This window comes from Prinia subflava, chromosome 8 (assembly GCF_021018805.1).
Source record: "Prinia subflava isolate CZ2003 ecotype Zambia chromosome 8, Cam_Psub_1.2, whole genome shotgun sequence".
In the NCBI taxonomy this organism is placed as follows: domain Eukaryota; kingdom Metazoa; phylum Chordata; class Aves; order Passeriformes; family Cisticolidae; genus Prinia; species Prinia subflava.
The window spans coordinates 17,071,267-17,086,175 of record NC_086254.1 but is presented as its reverse complement, the minus strand read 5'-3'; the positions used below and the strand labels follow the sequence as shown (position 1 = coordinate 17,086,175).

At 42.9% G+C, this 14,909-nt stretch overlaps 3 protein-coding genes across 3 annotated transcripts; 1 reads left to right on the top strand and 2 right to left on the bottom strand.

Annotated features, from left to right (window-relative positions):
- Positions 1-487: 487 nt before the first annotated feature.
- FAM32A (family with sequence similarity 32 member A) lies at positions 488-1,394 on the bottom strand. The gene is made up of 4 exons (XM_063403611.1): positions 1,241-1,394; positions 982-1,120; positions 835-888; positions 488-678 (listed from the first exon to the last, which is right to left on the bottom strand). The coding sequence occupies exons 1-4, from the start codon at positions 1,315-1,317 to the stop codon at positions 610-612; spliced, it is 339 nt and encodes a 112-aa protein (XP_063259681.1). The 5' UTR covers positions 1,318-1,394; the 3' UTR covers positions 488-609.
- Positions 1,395-1,400: 6 nt separating this feature from the next.
- CIB3 (calcium and integrin binding family member 3) lies at positions 1,401-6,935 on the top strand. The gene is made up of 6 exons (XM_063403612.1): positions 1,401-3,219; positions 3,532-3,566; positions 4,380-4,491; positions 4,843-4,990; positions 5,732-5,927; positions 6,435-6,935. Exons 1-6 carry the CDS (start codon positions 3,169-3,171, stop codon positions 6,454-6,456), a joined length of 564 nt encoding a protein of 187 aa, XP_063259682.1. The 5' UTR covers positions 1,401-3,168; the 3' UTR covers positions 6,457-6,935.
- Positions 6,936-7,065: 130 nt separating this feature from the next.
- On the bottom strand, positions 7,066-14,898 carry RAB8A (RAB8A, member RAS oncogene family). The gene is made up of 8 exons (XM_063403610.1): positions 14,612-14,898; positions 14,215-14,275; positions 13,937-13,997; positions 13,513-13,590; positions 12,990-13,079; positions 12,291-12,356; positions 11,901-11,951; positions 7,066-11,006 (listed from the first exon to the last, which is right to left on the bottom strand). The coding sequence occupies exons 1-8, from the start codon at positions 14,769-14,771 to the stop codon at positions 10,914-10,916; spliced, it is 660 nt and encodes a 219-aa protein (XP_063259680.1). The 5' UTR covers positions 14,772-14,898; the 3' UTR covers positions 7,066-10,913.
- Positions 14,899-14,909: the final 11 nt, after the last annotated feature.

The window sequence follows — 14,909 nt, the reverse complement described above, 5'->3', positions numbered from 1 at the left end:
GTTGCACAAGCCTGGGTGCTCGGTGGTGCTCCAGAAATCCAGCACATCAGATCCCAATACTTGGACATCACGTAGAGCTTGTTGAATGCTTTTTATTTCATGGATTAAGCCTCCCTTCTGGCTGATTAGTCTTGAAAGTATACAAAGATCAAATATCAGATGTCCTTTCATAAGACAATTTTACATATTTCAGATTTTGCAACATGGCCTCTGACAGAACTTGATAAAAAGTAATTATTCAATTCACATAACGTACAAGAGAAACTTAAATGCGAGACTGTCAGACTCTTCACTTCAAAAAGGGAGAACTGTTTGAACCAAACAAATAAAGGAATGTTTTCCATCTGGCTCGCAGCAATTAGTTTTGGCCTTAATTTCTCTATAAAAAAACAGCCCTCTGCATCGACATAAACCAGAGCTCCTCAGCCCTGAGGAGACATTGCTGGATGTTTGGTTTTAAAAAACAAGACTATAAAATAAGACAGCATAAAGTCATAAAAGCTCGGAAGATGTATTAGACAATACGGAGAAAAGACAGATTTACATGGCAACTCTACTGGATACAAACAAAACACAACTCCAGCTCCAGAGCCGTGAAAAGCAGTCCGGTCATTTAGTCCAGCTGACTTTGGGAATGTCGTAGTGCTCAGTCAGAGTATCCAAGTGCCTGTTGAAGTCCTGGGGGAGGGAAAGACAAAGAAAACGGGTGCTGACATCACCAAGTTGAACCACAAGACCCCTGCGTCTCTGCTTGTTTTTCAGAAGGAGAAACAGTTCCTTCAGCCCAACAATAAATACACGCTGGCCGGAGGAACTAAGGACGGTTTTGCTCACCTCCACTCGCTGCTTGTGGGTTTTCGACGCTTTCTTCAGGATCCGCTCCATTTGCTGCAGGAGACACAGAAGGCCCAGTTACTCCCGGCACTCGCCGCCCCCTCAGCGGCCGCACCCGAGGGGTGACGGAAGTTTTTAAAGCCTTACCCGCTTCTCCTGCATCTTCTCGTAGGCCACCTGCGCCGGGGTCCGCTTGTCCAGCCCGCGCTTCTTTTCCTCCTCCTGCTTCTTGCTGCTCACGATCTGCTCCAGGATCTGGGCCTTGTCTTTCGCCTTCTTCTTCTTCCTACGAGGAGCACCCGGTCAGCGCTCAGTCATGGGCTGTGCGTCCCCTCCTCTCCCACTGTTCTCCCGGCCGCTCCTCCCTGGCCCCCGTTCTGCCCCCGTTTCCCCCGACCCCCCTCACCGCTTGCCGGCGCCCAGGGCCCCCCCGCTGCCCTTCAGCCGCAGGGGACCGCGCTGCACCGCCTCGTAATCCGCCATGGCGGAACGGCCGCGCCCGCGCCCCCTGCCGGCACCGCCGGGGAACCGCGCTCGAGCCCCGCCCGGCCCTGCGTGAGGGAACCGGCGGTGAGCCCAGGCCGGGGCTATCTCCGTGAGGGGAACCGAAGCGGGACTTGCTAAATGTGGAATATATCAAGATTATTTTAAATTAGAATGTTTTTTGATGTAAACTCTTTGTATACTTTCAAAGCTAATCAACAAGAAAGGAGACCTAATGAGTGGAAAGACAGCAGGTAGCAGCCCTTAGTCAACGACCAATGGGAACTAACAAGCTTTAGGGATGTAGTAAATCAAAATAGTGGTGTACGGGTATGTATACATTGATAATTTGGCAAAGGACTCAAGGTCTGTATACCCTACAGCTGAACTATCTTCATTATAATACTTAAGATCATGTCTAAGGGTCAAAAAGACCCTGCCCAGGTGGAGACTCTCCCCCATTGCATGTGAAGTTAGCTGTGGATTGGCTAACATGTATGGAAATTACTATATAATAGAGGGGTTGACCTTGGAAAAAGATTAACTCTGAACTTCTGTAAATAACGGTGTGGAAAGTCCAGTGGGGTGTGTTGGATTTGTGGAAATCCACCAAGAATCCAGGCTTGTGCAAATAATGTCTCTCGCAAGCGTGTAATTATTGGCTTGTTGCACACCACATAATAAATGATTTTGAGGACAACAGGACGGAATTGCCTTGAGGAGAACACCCAGAGATCCAGGCTATACCAGGGGAAACCAGCCCCATTCCCCCTACACTTTCTGTTGCACCCTGAACAGAACCATTCCAGATAGTTTTTGCTATGTGAAGATGTCCTGAGGAGCAAGCCTGCCCCAGGAACAGATCTTCCACCAGCCAGAGGGAACCAGTGACCCAGAAATAGACTTTACAGACCCATAGAAATGCAGCCTGCCACATGCTGTGCAAGTTCCTCCTTTTTTCCCGTTTTTCAACTTTCATACAACCTATAGCATCACATATCTGTTCACATATATGAACTATACACTCACACATCTTTTCAGTGTAAATGACATATATTTATCAGTATGGATGGATGTCATGCTAATAACCATTAATTAATAATAATATGCATCAACAGACGATGCAGAAGAAAGGGAGTGAGCAGACTTTATGGGTACTACCTCCAGTACAACCTACCATCACAGCATTAGTGTATTATAACAATGTGCATTAAGGGAAAATACTGGCACAGGCTTCCCAGTGGTGGAGTCACCCTCCCTGGAAAAGTTCAAAAAACATGTGGATGTGCCACCTGGGGACATGGTGCAGTGGTGACCTTGGCAGTGCTGCATTAATAGTTGCACTCCACGATCTAAAAAGGCTTTTCCAACACATACAACTCTGACTCCATAAAAAGTGAGAAGGAAAGGAGGCAAAGGAGGGAAAGGAGGAGGGGCTACCAAATTTCCATCATTTGGTGTTAAATTTTAAAGAAGAAAAACACTACTAACACTTTTCAGTTAATTCACCATGTCTGAAGGCATGAAAAGGCAGGATTCACTGGGTCTACCTGCAGCTGAAGGGCACTAATGAACAGCTATTACTTATTTGGCTAAATCCTGTAACCCGAGTCTTCGTGGTGCACTCAGGAGACGGGTGAATGCTGCTGGATAAGAGCCTCAAGCAGCCAGACTAAAGATTTGATGAAATGCTCCTATTATGATACTTTGCAGCCTGTAGAAGTTGGTTACCTGATCTCCTGTGCTGTACCTGAGCCTCATTGTTGCAGCTTTTAATAACTGAATATCCAGACAACCTATAAAGGTGCCTTTGAGGAAAGAACTGACAAGAGTCAGTATTTCCAGCTCAAAATGGGCAACAAGCAAACCATTTTCACTCAAGAGCAACTGGATGCATATCAGGTATAAAGCAAACTAAATGGCTGTTTGGACAGGACATTGAATAATGGCAAAGGTGTTGTTGGGTTTTTTAAAACAACATCTTTTAAAAATTAATAAGTAGAGGTAGTGAATTGCAGCAAATATTTTAGTAACATAGTTTGATTTTTACATCAAAAGGAAAGGTTATAAAATACTCCTAACTGTATGTCAAAAATAAATCTTTAATTCTTACACATACACTACAGTATAACTTCCTTTAAGTCACTGCATGGGAAAAGTTTGGACCAATGCATGCTAAAACCTGTCATTGATATACCTTTTCTCATTTCATAGGACTGCACATTTTTCACAAGGAAAGAAATTCTGAGGTGAGTCTTCTATATGCATGTTGTGAGTAAAGGGCAGAGACTGCCATAAAGGCAGGTTACATATGGGGTAATGCATTTCAAAAATAAATTTTTAATTGATTTACTCAAATTTAAAGTGATACCTTGGGGCAATCTGAGCATTTTTGTTGGCTTTTTTAATTTACAAATCCCATCCTAAACTGAGTTGGAATTCTAAGTTTTGTATAAATATTCTAGTCCCTCTTTATTTATTAGCTATAAATGTAATGAATTGTGTTTTAGTGGCAGCGACATCCACGGTTCTCTCACATGGTTTTCAGAGAGATGCTTCAAAGTGTACTGTTAGTCTCTGGAATACTTTGCTGGTTTATGAAAACTTTAATGATTATGTCAAGCTTTTGTCATGTTTTCTCGTAAACAATTACACTGCTGCTCCAAGATGCATTTTTCCTGAAGCCTTCATGTGCCTCATTGAACTCCCTATTTAATCTCTGGACAAAGGATCTGATAAAGGCAGGATCAGGATTCTGTTCAGGGACTGAGAGTCCTCACTGAAAACATGAACATGTTCTCCTCTCCTAAGGGTTTGGCTGCATGTCCTGTGTAAGCATTTTCACCTAACAGTTCTATAATGAAGCTTTGTATTTTTCACCAGTTGCACTATATTGCTTATTCTAATAATGGTTTTTCCAACAAAAACATACTGTTACTTAGTGACTGATCTCCATCTGGTAATAGATGCAAAGTGTGAAAAATGAGGCGGAAAAGCAAAACATCTTGTTCTCAGAAGTCTGCAGAACCCATTCAGCCAACAAGCCTTTCTCTCTGTCTCAGGCTGTTTTACAGGTACCGAGACCTGGCCCCCCAGCTCGTTCCCCTTGACTACACCGACAAACCAGCCGTGACACTCCCCTACGAACTCATCAGCAGCATGCCAGAGCTCAAGGTACCCAGCACACGACTCGAGTGACACATTTCATCTACCCTTTCTGAATAATTCATCCAGTACTAATTGCTGGCAGTCTGACAAAGAAATAAATTTGGGCTATCAAAGTAAAAAGTCTTTCTGGAAGCTTCTAGCAATTCCCAGAAAACACCCTGAAACAGCACAAAAGTTAAACAGAGTGCGGCTACATCTGCTTCTGACACAGCATTAGACAAGAACTTAAGGGCAGAAAAGGGAGAATTCGCCAAAAAGGTGTTTCAACAAAAGTAATTTCGCTCCATTTGCCTTACCTGCACTGAAGTCAATGCTAGTAAGGATGACCTTCCCTTGCTCCTGTGCTCTGTCTCCCAGGACAACCCCTTCCGCCAGCGGATAGCAGAGGTGTTCTCAGAGCATGGAGACGGCAATATGACTTTAGATGATTTTTTGGACATGTTTTCTGTGCTAAGTGAAATGGCTCCCAGAGACTTGAAAGCTTATTATGCTTTTAAAATTTATGGTGAGTGAGACATGCATAAAAAATAAGTGGGGAAATCCTGCAGCTTCATGTAGGGCTGCAAAATCCTCATTTTGTTGCCATCATGATTTCTAGTTACCATTTCTTTTAATTGCACTTGAATGTTTGTTCTCCCTCTTCTAAAAACTTCTGATTTTCTTTATCCTTTTGTCTCTATTTGGTATTAAAATTTACTACAAAATTTACAACTTGAAATTATCTGCAATTTTCAAGAGCTGATAAATATTAAGAAATATTTCTATCTGAGAGGCTGCTTGGAAAAGTACAGCACAGGGGATTTGGCTGCCCATGAATTTGTAGGGTGGATGTGGGAGGGGAAGGCAGGGAAGCAAACTGCAAGCTTTTTTCTCCAAGGACAAATGAAAACATCTTTTATTTTCAAGTACCATTTACAGTTACTTTCTTTATGATCAGCTAAAGACAAACAGTATGTCAAACCAACACAAACTTGCTGGAATGATTTAATGATGGCTAGGCTATCTTTAGCCATTAAACTACTTGCGGTTGTTACACTTACGTATGAAAAGGAGAAATTAAGAGATTTTTATTTTGTAACTAATTTCTCTTACAAACAGATAGATATAACTTCATTTCTGATTTGAGAGTTCTACTGATAAAAATCCATCACAGCCTCAGAACCAAACCCTTCTATTGGGTCTTGGCAAACAACCATATAAAATGCTGACCTTTGTCACTTTAAATTAACTTTGTCTCCTTTGTCAGACTTCAACAACGATGATTACATATGCAAATCAGATCTAGAGAAAACTGTTAACAAATTAACCCGAAATGAACTGACCCCAGAAGAAGTCAGCCTTGTATGTGAAAAGGTGATTTACGAGGCCGACGTGGACAATGATGGCAAGCTGTCCTTGGCAGACTTTCAACATATGATCATACGAGCTCCAGATTTCCTCAGGTAATATTTGCTTTTAATTTCTAACACAAAATTCTCTTAGTTTCCTTCTCAGAAGCCTGACAGAAGCTACACAGAAATGTGTATTTACATCTCCTCAGCATTTGCAGATCACCACTCTTCCCTGGCAGGTTCTAGTAGAGCTGCCCACTGCTAACACTACAAAAATAGGTGCTTGAAAAAGCCTGGAGGCTTGTTGACTTGCTTTTGAACTTCCAAAGTACTTTTTAAATGAGAGAGGGTCCTTGTAACTTAAGTTAGTATTAGCACTTAGGCTGCATTGATAAATGCACAAGATTTGTTCACTCAATGCTTAACATAATGTTAATGTGGTTTCTGATGCATATCTTACACAAAACAGCACTCAAATCTTGCATTTATTTAATGTACCCAGTCTTTGCAAATACTTTGAAAAATAAAGGTTCCAATTTATCACAGTCCCACAATTAATTGTAGTAAATCCTTTAAACAAAGTGATACGTAAGTATTCATGGCTTCCTTTTTTAACAGCACCTTTCATATTCGAATCTGAATCTAGTCAACCACGGGGACAGGAGCGAGCCCTTCTGGGACTTTTAACTATTACTTCACCTGAGATTACCAACCGTGAGAGCACAAGATGAGAGGGGCAAAGAGGACAACTTCTGGTAACTGAACCAGTCAGAGTTTATCTCTTTAAAAGGAACAATTCATTAAGCTCTTCATCAGGATTTCCCTGTAATTTAGCAAAATGTCTACTCCCCACCCTCAGCTAGAACAAACTTGGCCTGGACAGTCAGAAGGGAGGTATTTTTTTTAAAGTTCAGATACCACGAGGTAGTAAAGGAATTTGTATCAAACTATAACCTCTAAAAATTCACCCAAAAATGCCTTAACCAGTAAAAAAATCCCTTTCGTTTCAAAACCGTAAGTAACTTCTTTGATTATTTATGGTCTTAATAAATGGTCCAGTGAATCAATTCCTGAAGTATTCTCCCACAGTGCAGGATTTACAATGAAAAAGTCAGCATAGTTCAGAGACAAAAGAGTCTGCCCCAGGTCCTATCCCTCTTCTCCATTTTCAGAAATCTCCTATTTTCCACACCCACCAGGGTCCCTACGCACAAATCATGAACGGGACTGAAAACTTCCGTTTGTAAAATTCTCTTTGCATAAGAAGTTTATTTATGCAGTGCTCAGGGTCCTGCACAAGAGAGTAAAAACAGACATACTGTAACAAACAACAGTTTTGTTTTAATACAAACATGAAAATCAATGAGACGTGTTTAAGAAAGCAGTTGTAATGTGGGAAGGGTGGCAGCCAAAAGTGATCATTCGAAAAATACAATTTACAGTTATTTTAACAAATTTTGGGATGCATTAAATTCCCTTCAAACCAAAGTCGTAAGTCCCAACTCACACTCAATGTAGAGCAGATGATTCCTGCAGAAAGGCTGAAGAGACCAGTTAACCTACCAGTTACCTTTATTAACCACAGAAACTCTAGGGATCAGTTAAGGACAGGTCAGGGAATAAGGCAGCCTGGAACACTCAAGACTGCAGCTACCATTCACATTCCTTTGAACAGATCTTTAGTTAAGCTAGAAATGAAGACACAAGTTAGTCATCATTCTTCCCCAAGCCCTAAAACTTCTACAAGTACAAAGGAGCCCATCCTCCCACACCTGTTTCTGCATCCCCCTGGCAAGTCCAAGAGAACATAAAATCATGGCTGTTTTGAGCATGATCATCAGCCAAACACACCACCACAATAACCTCTTAGCAATCATGAGGGAGATGATCAGCATCACATATGAAAGGAGAGACCAAATAATTTTCAGCAGCAGTAAAGAGACTTACAATAATCCATAGGATTTATAAATCTGAGGCTGGAAATCTAATGCTGGCACATTAAGGTTCTGATGTCAGGAAACATGAGCTGTGTCTGTCAGCACAGGACACAGACAACACGAGTGTTAAGTAAGTGTTAGAACAGCAGCTTCACCATTTATTGACAGACTGACAGGTCTCCACCCTAAGGAGTGAAGACTATGCAAAGTACTGCAACCAGCCTCAAAAATAAGGTCAACCACAGAATTCCATGATACTCACTAAAATAAGGGAATTTGAGGACATGCTCAAAAATGGGTTTGTTTCTCTACAAAACAAATGTTAACCCATTACCTGACATTTTAGTGGTATTTAGACACTGCGGATGTGTAGTAAGCGGTTAGTTTTGCAGACCTACTTCAAGTCCTCAGTTTTAAAGATTTTGTACCCAATTTCCAATTTTTTCCTCCTTTGTTGAAGAAAGCTTAGACACATGTAGATTATTGTATGTATTTACACAGTACCTCTCCCACAATTGCATTTTTTGTTACATTCATACTTAATAAACACAATAAAGTAAATGAATGATGTGATGAAAACATACTGTACTTCTAGATTTGATGCCTGTTTTTAGTGACACAAAGCTAAGCCCGTGTGCAGTGCAGTATTTAACCTTTTCCTCTCTTACACCTGCATTTTAGGTTTCATGTTGCTTACACAGATTTAATGTCTGTGTAGAGCCTTCATACCCAGAAATACAGTGATGACTCTAGTCACAGTAATTGTATGAGACTTCCTGAGATCAAGCAATAATGTTGTTGTTTGTAAACCCAACCATTTCAAAAGAAATTTTATAATTAGGTACATAAACATATGCAACAACCAGTGTAAGTTTAAACAGAAGGTATTCACATACAAAGAATTCTGAATGCAAGAGTAACTTCAGATTTAGAAAATGAGTGAAAAATCACAATACCATCCATCATGTTTTACCCACTTGTAAATGAATATGGTTTACTTTCCCATCTTGAGATGAGTTAATGATACAGTCCACAGGCAAGAACCAGCATCATGGCAGACCCATGGTATCAGGTCAGATAAACCACCAATTTTCCAGTCACTCTGAAAAATAAATCTGGCTGAACATCTGGCTGTATAAAGCACAAGACAGATCCAAGACAATCCAGAGTTATTACTAAGCCAGAAGCAAATCGTTACACAGTTATGTAGGCACCACCCCAGTTGTGCCTCAATCATTTCTTGAAGCACACACTGACTCTTTCAAAACCTCCTTAGCTCAAGACAGATGCTGCTTGTCCAAACTACAGGTCTGTGTTAACTACATTCTGAAGCACACACTAGAAGCCTCCTCAGTAACTTTACATGGTTTTATCCTATAAATACATCTGTGTGTAAATCCACTACAGGACACATTCATCAAGTCCTCATGCTAAAAAGCCACAACAAAATACCAAACCATCGTACGGTTCTGGTTAGAGGAAAGCTTCAATCAGGACACAGATCATCTGAATGCATCTAAAATGCATTTTTACAAACCAGTAACTTAACACAGTGAAATCTTTTTCCATTTTAGAACAAGCAGTATTCCTGTTGGGCCCAACTGCATGCTGCAGATTTATATATTTTAATTGTGAATCCAAACGATATTTTACTACTTAACAACATTTATTAGTGCTGAGGCCCAGAGTTCAACACCACAAACTTGAAGAAAATAAAACTGGTGAGTAAATTCAACAACTTCAAAATCAACTTTAATTTTACCCTTAAGTGCAGTTGTCAATGTAAACAAAGCATGTTTCAGTTCCAGAGCTGCAGGACACAGCTGGTGTGCTCACTGGAGGCAGGCACACCATCACTGCAGTCCCTGGACAGCAGCCTCGGAAGCTGATGCTCTTACCAGCCCCTTTTGTCAGTCTAATCCAGAGCCAGGCTCACAGGACCTGAGAGCAACCACCCACCAAGGAGCTGTACTTGGCTCTTGCATTTCACACATTGGAATGTGCTGGACTAGGCTTGTGGGAATGAGTAACACAGACTGTTCCTGTGAGGACTGGACATGCACTGACACATGCTGTGAACAGGCCGTTGCTGCGTGATGGCTGCAGCGATCGACAACAAGCAGCAAGGCCAGTCTCAGTCTAGGAGAGTCTCTTTTCAACAAAGTGTTCTGATGTGCATCATTTATTTGCGTATGTGAGCAAGTGTGCTTGGGAACACATGACTGGGAGCAGTGCAATACGTTTCCTTGCCATGATTTAAAACTACCTACTGTGTCATGATAGGTCTGGAGTTGTTCCTGGATGGAGAGTGGTAAAGCCACCCACTGTAAGGTGACAGATTTTGTGTGAGTGTCCCTGCCTGACCCTGGTTCTTCAAAAACAGATGACAGATCATTTGTACAGGACTCAGTGTAGCCACCAGCTCCTGTTAAAACACGTCTGAATGTCTGGAGTACTTAATTAAGCACAGTCAAGTCTAACATGGATGAATTACCAATGGTAAGGACCCATTCTATTTACAGCACACATTCTTTTTTAAAAAAATAGAGATTCCCTTGAGGAGAATTTTTTTAAAACTTCAGTTGTACTTGTAGATTGTCTAGAGTTACACAACTGAGTAAGAGACAGGCAGATAAAGGAGTTTCTCTGTAGTAGTAAAGAGGTGGAGCTGCAGAAAGCTCCCTCGTACCTCCTGGGAAGGCATCAGCCTGCACTGCTCACCTCGGTGCATTCCTGGGATGGTCTCATGACACTGTTCTGTGTGCAGCTACACACTGGATATGCACATGTACCATGTATGCACACCTGTACTTTGTTAACAGGAGCATTTAAATTTCTTATTTTGATCATAACTTCATCTTTCTAAACTGGATACATGACAGATACGAATGAAGATTGAAGTCTGTCAGTAATGGTGCTGCATCCCAGGTCACATGTGATCTGTTCTTCCTCTGCTACACAATACACATGCCCAGTGGCATTCTGACAAAAATAAACTTGTTTAATCTCCAAAACTGAAGAGTCAGACAATTACCAAAATAAACCATTTCTTATTCAGATAGTCACAAAGTGACAAGGTGTGTTGGGAGCACTAAGTCCATAGAAAGAGGAAACCTCACTTAGCACAGGCACAGTCCAGCTCAGATTAAGGCCATGTCCCTCACAGAAGAACGCATCGGAAAAAGCTGCTTTTCTTTTGCTGGTCTTGTGTGATTTTGACTCCCTGGTTGCTGCCTTGAGGGCTATTGCCTTCCTGAAGATGGAAATAATATCCAGTTACTTATTTATATTTAACAGATTCTTCCATCCATACTTCATCTGGCCATTCTGTTAAACCAAGCCTGACATACACAAAAACCTTTCCCACAATCAGTAAGAGGCTTCACTCATTTATCAGTCTTACACCAGCTACAACAAAAAGCTGGAGAACTGCACCTGCAGCTTTTGGCTTCAAGCGGCTCACACTGTGCCTTTGCCTCAGCTTCCATTAGCTGAGATTAAAAACCAATAAATTACAGGGCATGTCTGGCTCTTGTTGAAAGGCCTAGGAATCATAAGCAAGACCCAAAATATCCCACTGCATCAGTTCATGTCTGGTCACATGAAGGTGGAAATACCAGTAAGAGTAAAAAGAACCTTCATTAGCTTCATTGCATAATCCTTAAGGAACAATTCAACATCATTGTGTATTTATTTGTTGTAAAAGGACAACCAATTTTTGCTTAGTATATTAGTGCAAAGATTTTCTAAAACCATTTATCATTTACCTATTCTTAAACAATTTGAAGTTTCTACCCCAAACTATGACATGTGCCTCCTCTATCTCTAATTTATGATTTTCAGACTGCAAGAGTGAGAAGTATCATTAAACTGCTCTACCCCCACCTGACTTTTGATAAAACAAATAACAGATAATTTTATTTAGAAAACTTCAACCACTGCAGCTAATTCCTGAAATGCAGAGACAGCCAACATCACAGCACAGCTTGACAAACTAAAAATACATTTCTAGAACTTTCAGTGATCCTTCATAAAAAAGAATATGATACATTTTTTATACAGTGTGAAACAGTTCTTACAATGTGGCTTTTGGTTTGCTTTTTTTTTCCTATTTAAATCCAGGATGGATTAAATCACAGTTACTCACCAATTTCTTGTCCATTTTTGCTTTGATATCTCTTGCAAGAGTGAAAAATGCCTGTGACAAGTCAAACAGTTCAGTGTTACAGGGCAAATAAAATGTTTTCTAACAGTTTTGTTTAGCAATAAGCTGCCTTCCCAAGTTTCAACATACTATACAAGAACATTAGGCTTTCACTATTTTCCCCTCTGCTTCAGGTTTTAATGCTCCTTCTCTAGCTCCACAATCTTCTTTCTGAGGCCCACAGCCACCTCCAGCCAGGGTCTGTGCTGCAGGCAAGTGCTTAACAACCCATCTGTGGTACCCAACAACAGAGCTCTGCATCCCACCAGGACAGGCTACTGCTGGTTTGCACGAAGAGGACAATAAATACAAGAGAAAGGCATCAGTACTTACGTTCTCTATGTTTATATTTGCTTTTGCACTGGTCTCCATGAATTTAATCCCAAAACTTGCGGCAAGCTGAACAAAAGCAGATTGCACATTAGCTGAACAATTGCAGGAACAGCTCCAAACACACCCCTGGGCACAGCATCTGTCCCTGCTGCCACCAGTCAGTGGAGCTGGGGATTTACTCATGCAGAACAATTTGCAAAAATTAGGAACTGAATCTCACTGCAATTGGCATCTGTTCTCACTGGCTTTGCTCTGCTCTTTTACATGCTGCACACATTTTAGCTTGCTCTTTTTCATTTGTTTCTTGCATAGGTACCATGTCAGTCTCATAACAACCACAGCGCGGAAAAAAACTCTGCCTGGACTAAGTAAGACCTAACATGAGAAAAGACAATCCTATCTACCTTGTCTCAGTGTCTTTCAGCCAAAACAGACATTTTCTCCACATCCAACTCTAGCATCTTTTTCTAAAAGTTCCACTCATTGCCTTGCATCTGTTAGATAATTGACAAGAAACCTTAACACAGGTTCTGCTTTTGATTCCAGTGGGGAAAAGCACTGCCATGACAGCTTGGGCAACGTTCAGTCATTCCACTCAGGAACACCACTGTGGTACCATGGCAGTGTGCATACAATCATCAGTGCAGTTTTTAGACTCTGAGAGTCTAAGTCAAAATACATTGAAGCCACAGCACTTACCTTCTCCCCTTGCTCTCTAGAGACTTGTCTTTTGTCATTTGCATCACATTTGTTCCCCAGGATCATTTTTTCAACATCTGGAGAGGCGTGCTGAAACAAACATATACTAGAGACTTGGGCTTGGCTTTTGTTGATAAACATTGTCAGACAATTGTCAGACAGATGAGGCACCCACTGAGTACCCAACACAGAGATGCCAGTCCTGCGAATGCTCCACAGATTTCCAGGTTCCCCCAACCCCTCATCCCAGCACGTGACCTGCACCATGGCAGTTCTTGGATCAACTGTTGTGGCAGGAAACCATCACATTAGGTGCCCTCAGAAGTACAGGGACTACAGCCCTCACAATAAATTACCATCGGCCAAGGTGTTCCAGAAGGTATTACTGATTTCCATCCCACTTACCTTCCAAGTACCCTGCAGCACATGATGAAATGCAATGCTTCTGAAGCAATTAAGCTTCAGTAACTTTCAGAGAAAGAAATGACACCTTTAACAGTCAGTAATAAATAAGAGAAATTACCTCTTCAATATTCCTCACCCAGTTCCGAATATTTTCAAAAGACTTTTCATTGGTGATGTCATACACTAACATAATGCCCTGAAGGTAAAGAAAGATTGTTTCAGCAGGAGTTAAAGGTTTATCCATAGCAGAGAGGAGCAGCTCAACAACAGCTATTTGTAACAACTGGTTCCCAGTTCATGGCAGTGAGATAAGGTGGGTGGGATGTGTATGAATAGAGCAAAACGTGGAGGAAGCTGCCTTTCCCAAGTCCCTTATCATCCCAGCGCAGCTCCAGTACCACTTGGAGCAGGAGCACAGCCTGTGAGTGCCCAGCCTGGCAGACCACCACACTTGGGAGTGTTCCACGTCAGATTCAGTTGACCTGAGCCCCCCAGCCGGGTTTATCACAGCCCCTGTCACCAGATCACCGCTTTGCTCCTACCATGGCTCCCCTGTAGTAGGCGGTGGTGATGGTCCGGAACCGCTCCTGCCCAGCCGTGTCCCTGCAACCGACAGAGCATGGGGCTCATGCAAACCACCGCCACATGAGCTCCCGTTAACATTACCAAAAGATTTAAATAAAGTTGAACCAATCTTCAGAGCACTAGAACTACCTTTTGGGTTCTAAGATACCATAAACTACTGAACAGCACAACTAGATACGCACACCACACAGCCCCAGCTATCAGAGGGGTTCTCACTGCGGCAGAGAAGCCTTACCAGATCTGCAGCTTGATTCTCTTGCCATCGAGCTCTATCGTTCTAATTTTAAAGTCGATACCTGAAAGGAGAACCAATTACTTGATGCACAGGTCCTGCCAAAAGGACAAATCCAATGGCTTTCCCTTCAATTATGCTGCTCAGTTTCACGTCCTCAGTGCTCCCTCCCCGCTGCTCCCAAGCACCCGCCGGCTCCCAGGGGCTGCGGGGCCGGACGGAACAGCCCCGCACGAATCCCGCGCAGAGTCCCCCGCCATGGCAGCGGACTCGCCCCTCCGGTCCCGCGGCCCGAGCCCGGAGTCGCCGCCAAAGCCCGGACCGGGACGAGCCGCAGCCGCGGGACCCCCGGGTAGGCTGCTGTGTAGCGCAGCGAGGCGAGGCCCTGGCCGGCGCTCACCGATGGTGGAGATGAAGGTGGCGTTGAAGGCGTCCTCGGAGAAGCGGAACAGGGCACAGGTCTTGCCCACGCCCGAGTCGCCGATCAGCAGCAGCTTGAACAGGTAGTCGTAGGTCTTCGCCATGTTGGTGGGCAGCGGCCCCGCCCGCCACACGCTCATTGGCCGAGCCCAGCGGAGCGCGCACGGAGCCGCCGCGCCACTGGCGGGTGTCCTTTACCCGCGGGTAAGCGCCGCTGCCATTGGCTGCCGGCCCCGCCGCCCGTATCCTGTCACTTCCTGCTACGGACGGGCGAGGCC

Excerpts from the sequence above, each read along its gene's own strand:
- FAM32A (XM_063403611.1), bottom strand. The coding sequence starts at position 1,317 with ATGGCGGATTACGAGGCGGTGCAGCGCGGTCCCCTGCGGCTGAAGGGC. Across the intron at positions 1,121-1,240 it reads GCCCTGGGCGCCGGCAAGCG|GAAGAAGAAGAAGGCGAAAG; the intron begins GTGAGGGGGGTC and ends TGCTCCTCGTAG. Across the intron at positions 889-981 it reads AGAAGATGCAGGAGAAGCGG|CAAATGGAGCGGATCCTGAA; the intron begins GTAAGGCTTTAA and ends TGTCTCCTGCAG.
- CIB3 (XM_063403612.1), top strand. The coding sequence starts at position 3,169 with ATGGGCAACAAGCAAACCATTTTCACTCAAGAGCAACTGGATGCATAT. Across the intron at positions 3,567-4,379 it reads ACAAGGAAAGAAATTCTGAG|GCTGTTTTACAGGTACCGAG; the intron begins GTGAGTCTTCTA and ends TCTCTGTCTCAG. Across the intron at positions 4,492-4,842 it reads GCAGCATGCCAGAGCTCAAG|GACAACCCCTTCCGCCAGCG; the intron begins GTACCCAGCACA and ends TCTGTCTCCCAG.
- RAB8A (XM_063403610.1), bottom strand. The coding sequence starts at position 14,771 with ATGAGCGTGTGGCGGGCGGGGCCGCTGCCCACCAACATGGCGAAGACC. Across the intron at positions 13,591-13,936 it reads CCTACTACAGGGGAGCCATG|GGCATTATGTTAGTGTATGA; the intron begins GTAGGAGCAAAG and ends CTTTACCTTCAG. Across the intron at positions 11,952-12,290 it reads CAAATATAAACATAGAGAAC|GCATTTTTCACTCTTGCAAG; the intron begins GTAAGTACTGAT and ends GACTTGTCACAG.